Below are 20,811 nucleotides of genomic sequence, written 5' to 3'. Positions count from 1 at the left end.
ACCCGTCTCTTTAAATTGTCTACCAAAATGTATGAAATAAATTTATATAGCTATAAGCTATAGAGTTTTAAAACAGACTAATGTGAAAAAAGCGCCTTTCGCGGATGGCTAATTATATTTTCTCTCTGATTCGTTTTAGCCTAACAACTGTCATGTATTAAGGCATTCTGCCCTTTTACTTTACTTTCACCAACGCCAATTATTATTGTTTATACATTTTGCCACAAAAATACTTCTAGTGGTTATGTATTCTGTGCTAGGAAGTTTATAAAGCAGCGTTGCAGAACTATCGATAGTTTGACTATCGATAGTTGACCTTGTAAACTATTCAGGATATCGATAGTACTATCGATAGTATTGGTTTGATCAATACTATCGATACTATCGATAGTATCGATAGCTCTCCATGAGCAATACTATCGATTGTGGCAATACTATCGATACTATTGATAGCATCGCTAAGCAATACTATTGGTAGTACCAATACTATTGCTACTATCGATAGTATCGATAGTTTTGGACTATCGATAGTTTTGGACTATCGATAGCCAGCGATTTTTTGATAGTATTGGTTTTTTAATGTAAGTAATGTATTCGTAATTTATTCTCATTGCTAGACTCATGATTACTACAAAAAGTTTCAATGTAATGCCACCAACCTCATAAAAGTTTTTTAATGTTATGATTATTTATAATGTTTATTCATAAATCAAACACAAAAAAGGTTGACAACATTTTTCACATTAAAATTATTCATTATTCCTTATTCCGGACAAAATGACTTTATTCTAAAAACAAGTGTTGTGGTAAATTTAATTTGATTTATTTAAATATACACTATAGTTGGCCTACTAAATTACTTATCTTGAGAAAGCAATACTATCGGAAATTACTGGCTATCGACAGCACCAAACTATCGATACTATCTATAGTTTAGGTTAAAAGTAATGGTTTTTACAAAACTATCGATAGTATCAATAGTATTGCTCATGGGTAATTATCGATAGTATCGATACTATCGATAGCATTGACACGTAAATATAAAGTATCTGCTCTTTTAGTCTTTGCTAAGTCTTTCAGTATAATATATGTATTATCTATGGTCTTTGCTATCACAAATCACAATATCACATTGACTTGTCAATTGTGTTTGTTGTTTTTATTGCGGTCCGATTTTTGGCGCAAAAATATTTTATATAACAGCTCTGCTAATGGACAAAAAAATTGTTTGGCAATGGAGTTAACACAGCGGCTAGAATGTACACAAGAATTGTATCCAAACAGTTCTGAGAAGGAATTTCCCGATCAGGTCTCGCGTTGCTTACAAAATTTTGTTACCCTATAAGAATATTTTTGACTAATATTAAAGTATATATTTAATTTTTAGATCGGATTTTTGGGTATTTGCGGGAAAAAGTACCCATTGAAAAAAGGACCTAATAAAATCGGTCGAGATCCTGACACTTGTAATATTAATCTAAACCTAAACGTAAGTACCAACTTGGTAATAAATTAGAAATATATAACATAGATTTTATAAAATAATTATCCTTATCTTTTCGCATACATATTTCATAAATAAATGATATGAATGATAGCTTATAGCTTATGCAAATAAGGTTAAAAAAAATCACTAGATTATAAAATCTCAAGTTAATGTATTAGCTTTGTTTACAAAGTAAATAAATTTAACTCATGTAATTTAAAAAAATATATTTTATTGTGATCAAATTATTTTATTACTTGAATATTCTTGAAGTTTTAGCAATATTTTTCATTGATATGTCGCTCTTATTAATTATAGCATAATTGTATATTGCCTTCCTTGATAAACAGACTATTTACCACTATATATATAAATGTATAGATATATTTTAAATACTTCAATTAAATTGTTCTTATAAAAGGTAAATTACCTTTAAAATTGTCTTGCAGTCAATATCAAGGCAGCATGCTGTGATAAATATATTGAACAACCATGAATACATGCTCATGGACTTGGATTCGGCGAACAAGACCAAACTCTGTGATGTGAGTAGAAAATGTTATTATTTTACATTTACTAAAATGATTTTTAAAAAATACAGTAATCATTCCCATTTTTCCATAAACAATCTCACTCATATGTGCACATACTCCTACCGCACATATCCACAAATGCACACACTCAATCTCTTTAGTGATTTTTAAAATTAAATATTTAATATCTTCATTCAACATGGCATAGTATTAGAATCTGACATAGAAACAGCTCAGACTAAAACCAGACACAAAGAAAGGAACTAAGTAAATTTTCATTTTGTCTAAAATGTTTGTTTACAATGAAAAATTATTTATTTTTGAAACCACCTGGAGACGTTAATTCCCAAGGCTGCTATCACCTATGAAGCTCATATTCCTACCGCACATATCCACAAATGCACACACTCAATCTCTTTAGTGATTTTTAAAATTAAATATTTAATATCTTCATTCAACATGGCATAGTATTAGAATCTGACATAGAAACAGCTCAGACTAAAACCAGACACAAAGAAAGGAACTAAGTAAATTTTCATTTTGTCTAAAATGTTTGTTTACAATGAAAAATTATTTATTTTTGAAACCACCTGGAGACGTTAATTCCCAAGGCTGCTATCACCTATGAAGCTATTAATGTTACTACACCTTTACTTCACCACAAGAACATTCTTTAACAGTCTTTTAACTTTACATAGAGCACAAAGCATAATACACAAAGGAAATAATTTTTAACCCTGTACTGAGTCTCTCATCTTTCCAACTAATAACATTTCAGAAAACATTAGAAGCATATATACCATATCCTCTGAAAAATGGGGATATGGTACAGTTTGGGCAAGTTTTTGGGGTGTTCAGGCTATTTGAAGAGGACAATGACCTACCAATGACACAAGCAATTGATGTTCCAGAGACACCAGTACATAGTAGACATATCTCCAAATTGAATACAATACATGTTACTACAATACCAGAGTCACCTGATGTTAGTGATAGGGTAAGGAAGGATATTTTGATTTTGATACTTATTTTAATTATGTTAACTAACCTACTCACTACTGTTTTAATACCAAGCAAGAATTCTTAATTAAAAGCCAAATTAAAAGAGATTTGATTTGATGATGATGTGATCAATCATGTTTGGCGTAGAAAAACAATTAAAATATTGCTTAATGTCACCATGTCTGATATAGATTCTATTTTTAAATTACAGGATGATTCATTCATTGTTGCATCACAACCAAAGCCAACAAATATGTTCAAAAGTCCAAACAACAGATTCATAAAGACATCGGGCACAACAATATCAATCAAACCAATTGGTTCAAATAAAATTGATAATGTGTTCTGGAGCTCTTCTAAAAAGTCGGAATCGTTTAGCTCTCAATCCAATATTTCTAATAACAATATACAAGTACCACCAGTTGATAACATGTCAGAGCAAACAAATATACATGAAGCTAACACACAAATTACAGATAATCATGATGAAACAATTGATTCGATTTATAATGCTAATACACAGTTTATAGAAACTACATCAGCACCTTTAATACATAATATGGAAACACAGGTGCCAACAGACCTACCAGAAGTTTGCAAAATAGCAGATCAACACAATCTTCATTTCAATTTTACTACAGAAAACAAAGAAAATGATAATAATATATTTAATGCTGAAACACAGATAGAACCCAATATAAATAAAAATGTTATTAACAATATACTGCCTAATACCTTAAGTACTGAAAATGAAAACAATGAATCTGATGAAGAAATATTATTTGAAGAAATTGATAGTCAACCATTGCAGGATAACTTTGAATCACAAGCATTACTGCTCCCAGAATTTGACGGCCTGACGAATGACAATCCAGATTTAAATAATAAGGAATCCAAGAAAATAAGTCATAGTCAAAAATGTACTAAAAGAGTACACCGAATAAAATCTGATAGTTCAACTGATTGTGAAGTTGAAGATATAAATATTGCGATGACCCAAAAAATACCCGAACTAAATGATGACGATATTACTGACTGTGAAGACGAAACCGAAGCTATAACTAAAACAAATGAACCAACAAAGGACAAAATTATTGCTATTGATGACGATGTCACTGATTGTGAAGATAATTTTGATGAAGATATTTTGAGTGTATCCAAAAAGCAAATTCATGATTTAGATACGCAAATAATTGAAAAGGACACGAAAACTAAACACAGTAATATAATAATAAAAGATAATAAAAATAGGACACTAAATAATGTTGAAAAAGATAAAAATGATTTAAAGAGAAACGAAACTGTTGTTGACTTCGAAGACCTACCTACACAAATAATAGACGAAGAACCATTGAAAGATATTTGTTTTGAAGAAGAATTAACACAAAAAATTTATTCCCAAGAAATTGTGCCTCCTTTTAATGTTCCAAAAACAACCCCTTTAAAAAATAAAAAAAAAAGTAATTCAGATTTAAAAATCGTTAACCATATAGTAAACAATGAGCAAAGACACTCTAATGAAAATATTGATATAGAAGATAAACAGTACTATGCGGCGACACAGGACATATTTAATGATTTATGCTCTCAAAGGGAGCCTTCTCCCGTATTAAATAAAACTCCTTCCAAGGCACCGAAAGTGGGTAAAAAAAATAAAGTAAAGGAACTTTCTTCAGATAAAACCGTCACTTCAAAACCGTTAGGCCAAGACTCAACTGATGATAGTGACATTGACGATAAAATCGATAACTTTGTTTCTATTTTATCTAATTCGCAAATTAAGGATGCTGCAGGTGCAAAAAAAATGACGAGTAGCAGTTCAGATTCTGAAGTAACACCAAAAAGAATAAACCCTGTCACATTAATGAACACCATATTACCAAATACAGAAGAAATCAAAAAGAGTTTATCGTTCTATAAAGATCGGAAATTGGACGTTTCGAGTGAATCAGAACCAGGGAATGATAATGCCCCAGTCAAATTTCGTGACAGTAAAAAGGAACCATATAAAGCAAAAACGAGTTTGACAAAAAAGTTCGAAGACGAAACGATACCCACGAGAAAAATAACAAGAATTAGAAAACCTACAATGAAAATGATGCAAAACAATGATGAAACCGCCAAAATTCTCGGAGACAATGTGCTTATGACAACACTTTCAACCAGCAAACAAATAGAAAAAAATAAAGATACTAAATCTGAGAAAATTAAAAATGTAAAAGAGAAATCAAATAAAAGTAAATCTGAACCTGATGAAAGAAATAAAACAAAAGATAGCAAAAAAGCATATGATAAAACACAGGTAGAAAAGAGAAAATCAGAGAATGAGTCTCGCGGAAGGAAGAAAACTAAAGAAAAGGGCGAACCAATAATAGAGCAAACAAAATCAACAGTTGTACAAGCAAATAATAAAAAACATACAAAGGATATATCACATTATTTAGAAATTACCGACAGACGGACGCGTAGTCGAAGTAACCAAAAATCAGAAGCTATAAATGACAAAAAATTAGAAGTGGAAAAGAAAGAAAAAGCACAAACTCGAGAACAAAGCACAGATAAGAAAAGTCAACACACCAAAGAAACAGACAAGAGTGAATCACCTTTACAAATCGTAACACGAAGTAGGAGACATAGATCGTCTAAAAAAACAGAAGAAACACAGAACGATACCATACCCAAAGCAAACCTTTCCAAAAGCGATCTTGAACAAAGTGCGGTTTATAACATTTCCTTCGGTTCATTAAATAAAGCAAAGATTAAGAGATCAGCTACTGAAAATATTGAATTTCCAAGTGCAAAGAAAACTAGGACAGAAACAAATTCTAATAATGTTTCTTTGAGAGCCACTCCCGCTCGGAAAATCAAAACTCATCATGTTTTATTTACAGCATTTCCATGCGAGGAAGTGAAGGTGAAATTAGAAAAATTAGGTAATGTTAACTATTATATTTGAACTTAATTATTTTGTTTGATACAATTGTCAAACAATACTGAATATCATTATTATTATCATATCTCACAAATATAAAGGATATAACAATAAGCTTCTGAGAGTTCGTAATATAATAGTTGTAATTCAACCAAAAAACTAAATGGCGGTCCATTTTAGTTTGCATTTCTAATGCCTATATATCTTTACCGAACTACAAGTTGAACAGTTTCTATATTTCTTGTTGAATTGATAACTGTTCGTATCTGTCTGTGTCATTTACTTGGTAGTAGGGCTTTGTGCAAGCCTGCCTGGGTAGGTGCCACCCACTCATTAGACATTCTTCCGCCAAACAGTAGTATTCGGTATTGTTGTATTCCGGCTTGCAGGGTAAGTGAGCCAGTGTGACTACCGGCACAAGGGTCATAACATCTTATTTCCCAAGGTTGGTAGCGCATTGGCGATGTAAGGAATGATTAATATTACTTACAGTCGTACAAGGGAATACATGTGTGGCAGAATATCATTCTCCACATACCTGTATGTGTGTTTACTCGAAAGCGAAATGTGTTAAAATAAGCACGGAATAACTCAGTGGTCCTTGCACAGTTTTGAATCCAAATTTATCCACTGGGCCTATATTATATATGTATACAATCGCAATCAAAACATTTTAGTCCATAAGGTAGAAATTCATAGATATTATTAATAATATTACGCTAAGAAATCAAATGTTATTTTCTATTTAAGGGGCTAAAATAGTGACCGACGTGATGCAGTGCACTGTGGTACTGACGATGCAAATCAAGCGTACCTTTAAACTATTGTGTGCACTTGGGCTCGGAAAACCCATAGTTGGCCCGTCTTGGGTGCAGATCTGTGCAGACACGAATATGATTGTTGGTAAGTAAAACCATTTCACGTATTTAACTTTGACGAGTAATCGTTAGTGCCCCATGTCAAACACTTTCTCTTTGAACGAGACGGTTTGGACACCGGAATGTCCACAATAAAGGGGGCCCAAGACGGGATCTACCGTGACACACGACCGGCGCTCCCTCAGCAGTGACTCGACTGATACGAACAACGTCAACGTCTCCGCCGACAGGAAACGAGGTCCTCTGCTTATAGACTCCACGAACTTTGCGAAGTTCTTCCATTCAGAGAACCTTTTGAGTCAAGGTGCGCTTTCGCAGGAGACACTCTTAGGCCATTTGTAACTTTGAATCTTCACGTGGAATAAAATTTTCTCCGTCTTCTGTTCAGTGTTCAGAAAGATTGAAAACCAGTGCACTTTCGAGTGGTGAATTTCGTGAGGGCAAATAATTTATATTTTATAATTTATGTAATTGAAAAATAAGGCATACATTTCACTGTAGTGGAATAAAAACAAATTTTGATACAATTGTTATTGCTTTTGAATAATCTCTTGCAGACCCCTGGCTGCACTTGATCAAGGACGAGGCAACCGAGAAGCGATTCCAGTTTAACTTGGATCGTTCGCTTGCAGTCCGTCGCGGCTTCCTCAAGGGCTTCAACATATCATCCACCCCCAGTGTGACGCCCTGCGCGCAAGAAATGCAATGTAAATATTTTATTTTATTTTGTTTTGAAGTAACATATTAATAATATTTTGTTTATGTTTATTATGAGAACTAAGATGTTATGTCCCTTGCGCCTGAAGTAACACTGGTTACCTGACCTCTCAAACCTGTACTAAATATTGCCGTTTGGCGGTATATTATCTGATGGGGGTCTACCCAGACGTCTTGTACAAAGTCCAGCCACTAAGTGAACGGTTTACTTTTTTAAAATACATTAGGGTTAGAAAGTATAGAGTAAGAGATAAATTGGTAAAGCATTTTAAATAGTATGTCACTTTTGTGACTTTGGCTTTTGTATGACGTGACCGGTGGGTGTGGACCATAAATCAATTTATATTTGAAATTTAGTAAAGAAATATGTTTACCTAGAACCAAATATATTTCTGAGTAGCATTTAAATTCATCTACTGTAAAATCGTGTATTACTTCTGACTATGGAAGATAATGACACTAACAAAAAAAAATTTGCAAAATTAATTAGTCAAAAATCGAGCTAGCACAGTTTTTTTTTTTCTAGTAATAGTCGAATGTTCCGGCGGTACGTGGAAGAGTAAGGCACCGAACTGGATCTGTGTGTCGGCAAACGCGGATAAGGCGCTCTGGCCAGCTCTTAAGAAAAAAGGCGCTATCATTGTATCTACAGAGTTCATTCTGGCGGGAGTTCTTCGACAGAGGGTGGAAATAGACAAGAATAGGTTGGCCTAACAATTAAGACTTACCTAAAGAGAAGATATAAGAAAAGTTATTGTAAGTTATGAATATCTTATTTATATACACTTGTTGCAATCGTCATGACCAAGAGGCCATATAATCAATCCATTTCAAACAAATCTGTGCAAAAATAAACGAAATCAGATAAGATTATGTAAATACGAACAACTAATTTTGATCGTTTGTAATTATATACAATTTATTATTGAACATAGAATTAAATATTTTTATATAAAAAACTAAATCTATCGATATAATCTGCGCGCAAACAGAATTTGTATTTTCGCTGGTGGTGGTTTCATCTAGCACTTCATTATTATAGAGATTTATGATTGGTACGATAATTTTGGAATATTTCACGCATCAAGCGTGGAAACAGTAAATCTTTGAAAGTACAGTTCACGCGACATAATTCCGACAGTTAATCCGATGCAATGTTTATGTTAGACATATATATATTTCGTCAAAATCATGTTCTAGTTTTGCTTTTTTTGTTCGAACTGTTTTCCTAACGCTCCTTCGCTAATGAACCGTCATTTTCGATATACTTTGACAAAGTTCCCACCCGAACTGGGTTCCAACGCACCGACTCTGATATATCTTGATAAGTCACGATATGAGTTATATCGTATTTATTATCTTTTAATATGTTTTAATCATTCATATATTTTGTTTCGGTCGTATTATTCATTCTTGTAAATTCTCAAAGTGCCTTAATCGTTTAATCTCGGATAACTGTTTTTTGTCATATTACACTTGTATAAATGGTGTTATAATAATTTACTTATTAATAGTGTTTTGGTGTAAAAAGAAGAAAATGTATATGAGAAAACAATTGTTTTGTACAATAGCTCTCTCATTAATATCTAGTTGATCTAGGTATCAGGGAACTAGATATTGTTTATTAATAATACCAGTGTATTTTTTATTATAATATTGTACCTAATTTTATTATAAGCTCGACTTTGTCATATTTTCTTTCTAGCTTATCTCTAATTACAATCTATTCTTTTAAATTCTAGTTAAAGAAACTTTAATTTATATTGTGCTACTTTTTCATTAAGTTCAAAATATAAAATATTTTTAAAATAATTAACTCACCTGACTTCGACTAAAATAGCGGTGCAAATGCAAATTTCTGCCTAAATTGTAGTATTTCTAAAATTACTAGATCCAATAACACCGTGTAAATTAAATTACGTTATTTTTATCGAGATTTAACACTGATCGAAAAGAATCACACTCTCGACTATGCTTTAAATAAAAATAATGGCAACCCCTGATTATGTTTCATTCAAATAAGATGGAAGTTTCATAAATATTCATAAGAAAAAACAAATTTACCTCTTTATAAAATTTACGTCTATTGCATTTTAATGTTATATATTTTGAACTTAAATAGAGAAAATATGTTCAATAAATATAATAATTAATAATCTCTATTATATATATAATATGTTAATTATTATTTTATTACCTATTTTTACCTATTTGTAATTTAATTTTAATCATCACAATCTTGTTGACTGTAGATAATAAAATATTCCGTTCTTTATTTTTCTTTTAATTTTCCTCTCTATGCTGTTTTTAACAAAAAAATATGTGCAAATTAGTTGTGTTATAGTATAATGTAGTATTTAATTTAAAAAATGAGTTATTAATAAATGGCTACATAAATAAGGTTTCATTCGAAAAGTAATTTTGGAAAACTAATTGAATTTTTATTAATTCGATTTAAACGTTGAATATTTTACTGATATTATTAGTCATGCAAAATGTTATCAACATTTTGCATGACTAATAATAATGTTGATAACATTTTGCATGAATAAATAAAAAATAGATATAAATGAAAGGTTATATATGTTTTACTTACATTTATTTATGAATGTTTTATATACATTTTTGTTTAATTGTAGAATACTGTTACAATACATAACATCAAAATAATTAGCGATAAATCAAATATCATATTACAAATTTACTATAGTAAACTAAAGCTGCAACATGTTTAAGTGTGTATACATACCTATAAAATCGATTCCGATGTATAATTAATTATTATTTCAAACGACTTGTGCATTAATAAAACTGATTTCTATGTAATAGCGTATCGTATAATAATAAAAAACCATTTATACACAATATATTTATTTACATATAAATATTACAAGCTTTATCACACTTAGAAAATAAAATAAGTTTAAACATAAATAGAAATGTATTTGTAAAATATTTATACTGTACAAATAGCTCAATCGTAATAATGCCCAGGGCCGTCTTAACCCGCTCCGGGGCGCATGAGAAACCTGTTTGATGACATTTTTTATTTCTTTCGAGACCCTTTACTTCAAAAAATTTTTTAGATGGTGCCCTGCCCTTATTTTTCGGCACAGCACAGCACACAGTCTGAAATGTTATCATTAAAATAAAATTACAGTATACCTTTCGATAATTAGAGCGATGTTAATTAAAAAGTAAAAATAATGCAACAATATAATTTTTCGGGGGCCTTGTGACAATGTCTCAAGTAAAGATTGTACTGATTTTGTAGACGATACTTAGTGGCAGAACAGCTGCGATACTACGTTCTCGATGAAGTAATCATTTCTTATAACGAAGATAAAGTTAAGTTTTATCATTAAATGCAAATACAACATAATTAATATTCTGTTTAATATTAAATATATTCATTATTCAGTCAACCATAAATTTAAAAGTTTAAAATTTCAAAGGTTTTTTTTTCGATACTCAATTACGTGTTACGATGAATCGTGCAATACAATCAAGGATACAACTGCAAGGAAGCCCGCGTATTATTTTTAACATAACATAACATTGGTTAATTTTTAAACATTTCTCAATTTAAAGAATTCTCCTTTTTGTTATTCTCAAGAAAAATAACTTGAAGTTTTATTTATATTTAATACGCATACGAATATTTTGAAGCTGAGAATTTACGACTCTCTCTCCCGACCGACCTGTCGAGGCCATTAGGAGTTACAAAATTACGATCCGAACAAAAATAGCAAATGTTTAGTTATTATTACTATTAAAATTGTCGTTGTTAATTTTCACTTAACGTTTGGCAAACATTGGTCAATCAATATGACTTATCTTGATAATCAATTTTATCCCTGCTTTACGTAAATATTATTTTGACATACTAATTGGTTTATTTGGTCTTCTAATTTCTAATACAGTGTTTAGCTCAAATCTCGGTCTAATACTTAATTAACTTAATTACTTGTTAAATAATTACTTAACAAAAAATAAATTTAAGATTAACACTGGATATTAATATATCTTAAGCAAGGCTTTTTAAGGTAAATAAAAGTTTTTTAAATAATAATTTAACAAAAATAATAAATTTTGTTGAAGGTCGATAGCAAATATGCATAGCAACATATGTGGCAGTTGATATTTGAAAATAAATGAATATTTATAAGACACATAAAACTATCTTTAACTAGTTTGAACTGGTTTAGTGGTTCTGAAAGTACCCTCCAATTATTTTACACTTTGTTAACTTTGTCACAGATAAATTATTTTCAAACACTCGCGTAATGGTAACACTACATTAGTTGCCAGTAATAATTTGTAATTCATGACTTATTCTTGTTATACTTATATATATTTTCAGCGTATTTTTTTTTGTTTCTTTGAAAAATATTAGTTGAATACTTTAGGAATAAGGATAAATATTTATTATTGTGTCTTGTGTAATATTTGATGTTATTTTTACTGCAATGTTATGTTGAAACATTTTAGTTTTTTATGAATTCTATGTTAATAAATAAAATATAATATTAATTTTCATATTAGTACTATGTTAGTATAACACGTAAAGCTCCGAAAAATAAACTTACTGAGCTCCATTTTAGTTCTAGACGACCTACAAGAGCCCCGGACTAGACAAAGTGTATTCGTTATTTGTCTAAAGCAAGGTCAACTACATTACTCCAAAGAATATCAACAATTACTTTGACGTTTTTTAACGCGCTGATTATCAGTTCCAGTTCACGTAAATTTGTATATTACACACTATATAAATATATACATACACATAACCCCGAAAAAAAAAAAACTTGTAAACTTTTTTGTATTTTGCAAAGAATAATATGTTAGTTTTAAACGAAAACTGTCAAGTTTGCGAGACGAGATTTAAATTCTATTTGTGTGCAACGTTTGGATGTAACGTTCGCAGAAACGTTTTTGACGCTATTTAACCGATGTAACATTTATATTTTCGTTCAAATTGATAACGCAAACGTAACGGTTAGCGTTTAAGTTCGTCCTAGAATTACTAAGCAGCTGATACCATTGTCGGTAATACATTTACATTCGAACAAAGGCTTCTCAATAGAACTACGAGAGAACGAGAAATATCTTAACATAACAATTTTAATATATTACATCAACAATTTATATTTTCTTGTTTATTCCAAACAGAACTCTATAAAGTAGTCGTCCAATATTTTTGCATTTAAATGTTGTCAATTGTACAAAATATTGACAAAATCAAATTAGAATGATGTTCATTTAAAAGTAAAAATAATGCAACTGTAAAATTATTGATGCTTTTATTTGTAATAAGTCTCTCAATGTCACCGTGCTGGGCTGTCCTCGCCTCTTAATGTCCAATTTCAGGCAAATACATCGTGAGGAATCACGATTTAACACTGTTGAGCACGAGATGAATTATAAACACTAATTAAGCACACGAAACTGCAGAGGGGCCTCGGTTTGAACACGCAATTATAAAGCTGACACATTTTAAATACTGGACCATCTCGACTCTCTCGGTTCTTCATTTGAGTTAGTGAAATATGTAATTTAATTAAAATGTAACAATACACATATGCGATTTAAATGGGCTAAAAATATATATATTCATAGAGAATTCCGTGGAAAAATCTGTTTAATTAAGTTTATTTACTTTTTTTTATATTATTAAAACGCGAAGCTGTTTAAATAAGTATCTTTACTTATTTAAACAGCTTTTGCATTGAATATGTTCATTAAAATGTAACAAAAAAAAAAGTTAAAAAGTAAATATATTTTTCAATCCTTTTTACAACCATGTATACGCACATATATTATGAATTCAATAAAATAAAGGCAATGTGTTACTTAGTTCTAGTTTTAGTTTAGAGTCAGCTATATATATAATGCATTTTCAAGTCTATCTGTCTACGCTTCTGGATTTTTCTTCATGAGCTGTAGGTCAGCTTCCACCATATCCTTGACGAGCTGCTCGAAGGTCACGCGAGGTTTCCATCCCAACTTCTGTTTGGCTTTTGAAGGATCACCCAGCAAAAGGTCCTGGCGGATGGTGAGTTTTATTTTGCATCAATTATGTATTTTAAGTGAGCATATAAACAGTTACAAAGTATAACTTATTTGAATTCAGAGTTTCATAGTAGACTGAATATTTAAGTAATACCTTAGTTAGGAAAATGAATAATTATCACTATTAAGACTTTAATCTTGTTCGACTACTAATTCACTATACACTCACACCGAACCTCGTATCTTATCAAAGATAATAAAATATTCTCATAGACAATTTACTAATTTTTACTAATGTGTCACATTTAAAACAAAAAAGTGTCCAAGTGATATTTTCACTTTTTTTTTTAAAAGATATTCAATTAAGCTATTGAATGTGTAAAGGAAAAATTCACATCGGACTTTTGAACATAAGGAATTATTCTACTTACTGAGATCATACAGTAACACTTGGTACAACATTTAATTTGGTTATAATTTGAACAATCTTTAGTTATCTGTTGCATAAAACAATGTGGTCGCTTAAAATTTAATACAATAACGTAAAATCAGAATTAAAAGCGCTTGTAAAAGACTACATCAGTCAAGAGATTAAAGCAAAATAAGTTAATTCGACTATGATCGACGTTTGATCTGTCGCTTTCAAAACGAACACCGTAAAAATAGTAACTAAACTTCAGTTATTTAGGGGATCCAGTACTGAGAATCTGCTGTGTTCGAGTTACTGGTCTTTTCACCGTTTATACGATATTATTATTAAATTTATTATATTAGCTTGTAGTCAGAAGATAAGATTGAATTCGTTAAGCTCAGATGTAATCCACGCGTGATCAGAATGCGTTGGAACCTTGACAAAGCAAATCGAAAATTACAGACAGAACGGTAGGAAAGAAGTTTCGAACAATAACTAACCGACTCTGGGAAAACGCAAAGGTGTTATGATATAAGCCGAATTTTGTCCATTTATGTAATGATTTTTCAAAATTTCAACTCATACTGAGTTAATATTCTAATTACTGAAATAAAATCCAAGCAAGTAACAACACGTCATATCGTCTTGCGAGGTTACGAAGCCATCGGCAGGACCGTGCGTGTCTCAATTCTAAAAGGTCGCATCCCATTGTGATCGCGTGGGGCTTACCAATAGTCCCAACTATTCTCAATGGCTACTCACCACTTCAGTAGGACGGAAGTACTTAGCATTGACCTTGACCAGTAACTCGTCCGTGTCCGCATCATGTCCAGTTTCGTTTTCACCTTCCCCTCTCCAGATTACTTTCCTCCCGACGTATGAAAATGCCTTCTCAACGAACTCCCTCACGCTGTGCGCTTCTCCTGTCGCGACTACGAAGTCTTCCGGTTCCTCTTGTTGGAGCATCAGCCACATGGCCTAAATATTCATTTTACATTACACAAGATTAAATCTAACCCTAGCTACTAGTTGACACGTATTTTTCAATTGATAGTATATTTCTTGATGGTATTAATATTAAATTCTTACAGGGGATAGAAGCGGCAAGAATCAGCCAATCCTATAAAGCACCAATGCGCCACCAACTACCACAAATTTGAGAACTAATTGCCCTGAGACTTCAGTTCCACACTTTGTGTTTCTTAATACTATAATATTACCAATTATGAATTATTTCGCTTATAAGTTATCAATATCTTTGGTATCGCTGAATATCACTTTGGCACCTTTATCACCTGACGCCTCGCAGGACTATTCTCTTCTACCCTAACAGATCCAACCTAAAAAGTGCCAAAGAAAAGAATTCTCAAACAAAAACTACGTAAACAATTATCTCACCTCAACATAATCCTTGGCATGTCCCCAATCCCGCTTGCAGTCCAAGTTACCGAGTTCTAGGTGCTTCATCAAACCGAGTTGTATCTTGGCAACTCCCCTGGTAATTTTCCTCGTCACAAAGTTCTCCCCGCGTCGAGGACTCTCGTGATTAAAGAGAAGACCGTTACAAGCGAACATACCGTACGCCTCTCGGTAATTAATAACTATCCAGTAACCATATAGTTTTGCACACGCTGTGGAAATATTTCTTAGGTAAGATCAGATTGCTATGTAATCCAACGGTGCTTTTGGGCGAAAGAGACTACTGGGACTACTATAAGTTGACTAATCTATTGTCTAAAAATAGCTGTTACTGCTCTAATTATTAATGTGTATTCTATAGCCTACATTACTTACCATAAGGCGATCTTGGATAAAAGGGTGTTTTTTCAGTCTGTGGCACTTCGACGACTTTTCCGTATAGCTCTGACGTGGAAGCCTGGTATATCTTCGTTTCCTTTTCTAATCCTGCAGTTCTGACTGCTTCCAGAAGACGTAAGGTGCCTAAAGCATCTACTTGTGCCGTATATTCACTCAGTTCGAAGGATACTTTTACGTGTGACTGAGCTCCTAAATTGTATATTTCTTTAGGTCTAATCTGAAAAAGATTACTTTACTGTGTCTATATATTACGGCATATTTTCTTTCCGATCTAAATAAATTTATACGTTTGTAATTTGAAATAAATACGGGACTGAACATAATGTGGCTCGACACTCGACAAATTACCAAGAACTAAGATAGACGAAAGGACAAGCTTCTAATCTGGGAAAGTAATACTGATTTTTCATATGCTTCATTTGTGTAATTCATTTATTCAGCGGCGAAGAAAGATATTGGAAGCGAAACCTCGACGCATCAGACGAATTGTAAACATAAACCAGAAGTGGAGAGGCAGTACTTTTGTTACGACGGAGGGCAATCCCAATAGTGAGAAACTGACCAAATGTATTGAAAAGATTGATTTGACATTTGAAATTTCGATTGTTCTTTAAAAAAAAAAAAAATTAAACGAAATTTAAAATGTACAGTTATCGTACATTGACTCAGGAATCCCATGTTTGTTGTTTATTTTACGCCTTCGTTTTGTGTGGATGACAAATTTTCATGTTTAGCTTGGTGACGTGATGAATATTTGTTACACAATCAAGCCAGTACGGCTCGACGGATCTGAATGATATTTGACGTAGCAGATCGACTACATTTTTATCCCGAAAAATATACCTAACACTATAGGTTTGCCGATTGGCTTGAAATTTAGCATACTTTCGAGACGTCGAGACGATGCTCACAAAGGAGTTTTGGAAATGTCAACTTTAAAGAGGGAAAATGGGAGACATTTGTTTGTACGAATTTATCCGTAAAAAAATTGGGACGGAGTATTAGTTTTAATTTTATTTTTATACCCAAATGCGAGATTAAGATTAAACACAAACATTATAAGCTTATTATAATTTATTTTAAGATTAATATCGTGTTAAACATTCGGTAAATATATTTCTAAGTAATTTATATGTTATCGGTTAAAGTATTATGTTTGTTAAACGATAAGAAAATGTTGAAACAATTATAGCATTTATAAGCTTTTCGTAATTTTTAATAAATACATATTATTAGCTGTTTATTAAGTACCCATATATGTTTCAGGGCTGGGCAAAGATCTCCTATTTTAAAGGTTTGAATATTGCCATTTGAGTGCGGATACGGCAGAATCTCTTCCGACAAATGCAGCTGGTAATTTTCTTTTTTACCAACGAACTTGAGATCAATCAAATACAAATCAGGCACAAAAGAAAATCAGGTGATAAATATCCATAATTTAATTCGCGATCTCTGTTTAAGATCCACTTTTGATATCGATATCTACCGGGTCATTTCCGCTCAGTTATTCACAGATAAAACAAACACACACCTTACGTTATGGTTTCGTATTTGTTTATAACTTTCGTGCTTTCGGTTTACATTTTTTTTTATCATAAAGGTAATCGAGTTTTCATGTAACCTTTAATTTAAAAAATATATAAAATTGGTATCTGATATGTTAGATTATTATTGATAGTATTTGATATTATAATTTATTTTAAAAAGGCGAGCAATCAATTTGATCTGATGGGTAATTTATGTGTGGTAATCATAGTAATCTGATGGTAAGTAATCATTTGTTCATATATATTGGCATTACAAGTCTTAACCACACCTTACACCAGAAACATGACAGAAAACATCATCTATTTGCTATTTAAGATGCTTAATCTCTAGTGCATGTAATTACACTGGCTCACACAACTTCAAATCAGAACCGTATATAACATTTTACCAACTAATTCAATAGATTGTATATAAAGATGTATCGGAAATATATTTTTGGTCTTGTTTTATAATATAGGTAAGCGGATGGACAAATGGTGACCTATAAGTGTTGACGGTAGATTCGACTTGCACAAAGCCCGACTACCAAGTAGAAAGCCCAATATATTGAGGAAGATATATACTAAATAACATTACGTTACGAATTACGGCGTCCTTATGAAACCGCATAAAACAGCTATTAAATTGGCATTGTATAGCTATACTATAAATCAAAATTAAGACATTTCTGCTAGCTAGCATATTTTATCGATATCTGTAATCTTGGTACAAATATATATTGATAAATTATCGATAGTTCCAATTTCTACTAACTCTGCACTTTAAATGTATTCGATGTATATCATACATGTACATATTATTAAGGTTCAATCCCCAAGACAATTTCATTTATATATATATCGAAGCCCCAACCCCTTTACCCCATGCGTGACTGGGTAAAAATGGAACCATATACCATTTACCTATTTATACTTTCAATATAGTAATTATAAAAGTAAGAGTATGATTTTTATTTAGTTAAATTTTATCCATCTTTGAGATGTCATATTTGTATCCAATATAAAGGACAATGTTGTTACAATGAATCAGTACATAGATATATTTCTGTACTATAAACACAGAGAGACTATTACACAGTAACTCCATCAACAATTGTTCTTTCAAGGCCTTGAATAAATTATACGCATAATAATATGGTGTGTTCACCTCCTAATGGCTACAAAGTAGTCTATTATGACAAAAATAGTAATAAATATTTATGAAATGTCTGTTAGTGTCCCATTATTGGGCTTAGACCTCTTCTATTGAAAAGCCTCCTCTTATTTTACTAATGGGTCTAGTAATGCTGGTTCATTTTCATTGGATACATGCAAGTTCCCAACAATTATTTCCTTCACATTGAACATGAAAAATTCATTAGTGCTAGCCCAGAACTTAACAAATTACAAGCACTATGGTGGCTCGAATTTATTTTTTTAAATAACTAAATTTTAAAAAGGTCATATCATAATATAATTGAAAGTGTTTGAAGCCTTCCTTTTTTTTGGCAGTTATATTTGGAACGGAAAGTTAAATAATAATCTTTAAAAAATACCTTATTTATAATACTAATGAGGCAGGTAGTGTCTGTGAGGTCTCCATAGTGTAGGTGCATCTGTCCACCTGTGTGACAAGCCGGCTGTCCATACAAGTGTTGGATTCTACCTATGAAATGTGAAAATTATTCCCATTAAATACTCTTCCGTGTGCATCTTGGGTTTCATTTTAATATTGAAATAAATTCCTGTTTTTTCAAAAGCATATATATTTAATTTAATATGAATCATTGGATAATAGGTATTCATTGTTAGGCAGTAAATCATGAGTACTCAACGAAACAACATATTTTACACATTAATATTACAAATAGAACAACAGACTGGCTGAAATATGAGATACATATTATAATAAATTAAATGCAGCTGAATAACAGTCAAATATGGATATTTCGACTAGTTAAAAATATTTATTACACACATTATTTTAGGCAAATTTATGAGTATACAATGTTATGTATCTGGAGCTTACCCGTGTTAAATGAAGAGGATCGGCGAAGTATTCCATGTACTTCATAGCCTTTTTTAATTAAAAATTCTGCTAAATAGGAACCATCCTAAAACAAATATGACATTTTGTATAAACATTTAAATTCAGAATTTAATTTATTATTTCTACCTAACATATATTACATTCATAAACAAATAAAATGCTTTATTAATCAATTATTAAGAAAGATATTTAATTAAATTTTTTTCAATTTACAATTTTTATAAGGGCCTTTTATTTTTTACATGAATTACTTAATGTAATCATTATAAGATTTTATGACACCATACAATTGCATTTTTAAAAAAGTTGTACACTTTTTGCCAACGAAGCGAAAACTGCTATATTTTTGTTTTTAAATTTACTTTACAATAAAACTTACTTGTCCAGTTATTCCAGTAATTAAAGCAACCTTCTTGTTACCGTTAGTGCTAGACCCTTCGCCGGACATTTTGTGTGTATATTTTTTAATCTAAAAGGGGAACGTAATAAAAAACACGTCCACAACTCTCGAGCCGGCAACGTTTAATAATGATAAGCTTATCACATACGCTCGTACACATACTCGACACCAATTACACACGCAATATAACTGAATTTACTTTTTGATTGTATGGTTTAACATTACTAAAGTAATATGAGTGTAGTAAACCATGTATTTTGATTAACGATTCAAGGAAATTAGATGTTTCAGTACTTTTAATAAACAAAACTGCAGTATGAAACCTTATGTCAAAATCAAAATGTTGTGTTCACGAACAAGCAAAAACATAATTTGATCACGATTACGTATCGAATTATATATAAGAATAAAAGTAAAATATGAATATTACACAAATTATTCTTAATATACGAATAAACAAAGAATTGGTTTGCTGCTGTTTGTTTGCTTCTGGATTAATGTACAGGAATTTTGAAGACATATTAAAAGAAATAATAATTACTTCCATCAAAAAATATGTTTATTAAAGCTTATTACAATTTCAAAAGTAATATTTCATAGAATGAACTCAACAACAGATATGACAATATAAGTAAAAAATAAAAAACATTTAATGACGAGATATATTGTTTGCAGTAATACTGAATAGTGAATACAAATAAAACGTAGTCCAGTTAAAAAATTGATGTTATTTGATAAGATAAGGTACTCATTGTTTTTTGTGAAGTTATTACGAATAGTCAATTTTCTAAAATTTTATTTGCACAGAAATAAATGTCGCGGTGGTGATAGTGCCTACATTTTAAATTAACAATAATTTTACTAACAATGGTTAAAATATTTTAATTACATTTAACAAGCAATTTAATATTACCAGTAGTCAGTCTTATGACTAAAATTGTTTATTACATTTGCATAATATAGTAATTGGAATACTATTAGGAGTCAATATTTAAGCTAGAAACTTGTGTAATTATATTTTACGTAACATAAAACAATATTTAAG

General features: G+C 31.1%; 2 protein-coding genes across 3 annotated transcripts; one reads left to right on the top strand and one right to left on the bottom strand.

Annotated features, from left to right (window-relative positions):
* The first annotated feature begins 1,157 nt into the window (after window positions 1–1,157).
* On the top strand, window positions 1,158–9,630 carry LOC125068915 (putative uncharacterized protein DDB_G0282133). Of its 2 annotated transcripts, XM_047678292.1 has the most exons (8): window positions 1,158–1,309; window positions 1,388–1,489; window positions 1,936–2,031; window positions 2,798–3,016; window positions 3,233–5,954; window positions 6,704–6,856; window positions 7,389–7,538; window positions 8,075–9,630. In XM_047678292.1, exons 1-8 carry the CDS (start codon window positions 1,235–1,237, stop codon window positions 8,260–8,262), a joined length of 3,705 nt encoding a protein of 1,234 aa, XP_047534248.1. In that variant the 5' UTR covers window positions 1,158–1,234; the 3' UTR covers window positions 8,263–9,630. The 2 variants fall into 2 exon arrangements, with proteins under 2 accessions (XP_047534248.1, XP_047534249.1); XM_047678293.1 differs by lacking the exons at window positions 1,158–1,309; window positions 1,388–1,489 and having other exon boundaries at window positions 2,931–3,016.
* A 2,382-nt stretch (window positions 9,631–12,012) lies between these two features.
* On the bottom strand, window positions 12,013–20,076 carry LOC125068919 (GDP-mannose 4,6 dehydratase). Its single transcript, XM_047678296.1, has 7 exons — window positions 19,746–20,076; window positions 19,346–19,430; window positions 18,873–18,982; window positions 15,767–16,007; window positions 15,371–15,603; window positions 14,735–14,950; window positions 12,013–13,593 (listed from the first exon to the last, which is right to left on the bottom strand). The coding sequence occupies exons 1-7, from the start codon at window positions 19,812–19,814 to the stop codon at window positions 13,462–13,464; spliced, it is 1,086 nt and encodes a 361-aa protein (XP_047534252.1). The 5' UTR covers window positions 19,815–20,076; the 3' UTR covers window positions 12,013–13,461.
* Window positions 20,077–20,811: the final 735 nt, after the last annotated feature.

This window comes from Vanessa atalanta, chromosome 14 (assembly GCF_905147765.1).
Source record: "Vanessa atalanta chromosome 14, ilVanAtal1.2, whole genome shotgun sequence".
Lineage (NCBI taxonomy): Eukaryota > Metazoa > Arthropoda > Insecta > Lepidoptera > Nymphalidae > Vanessa > Vanessa atalanta.
The sequence above is the reverse complement of the archived record's forward strand: the minus strand, read 5'-3'. Positions and strand labels throughout refer to the sequence as shown.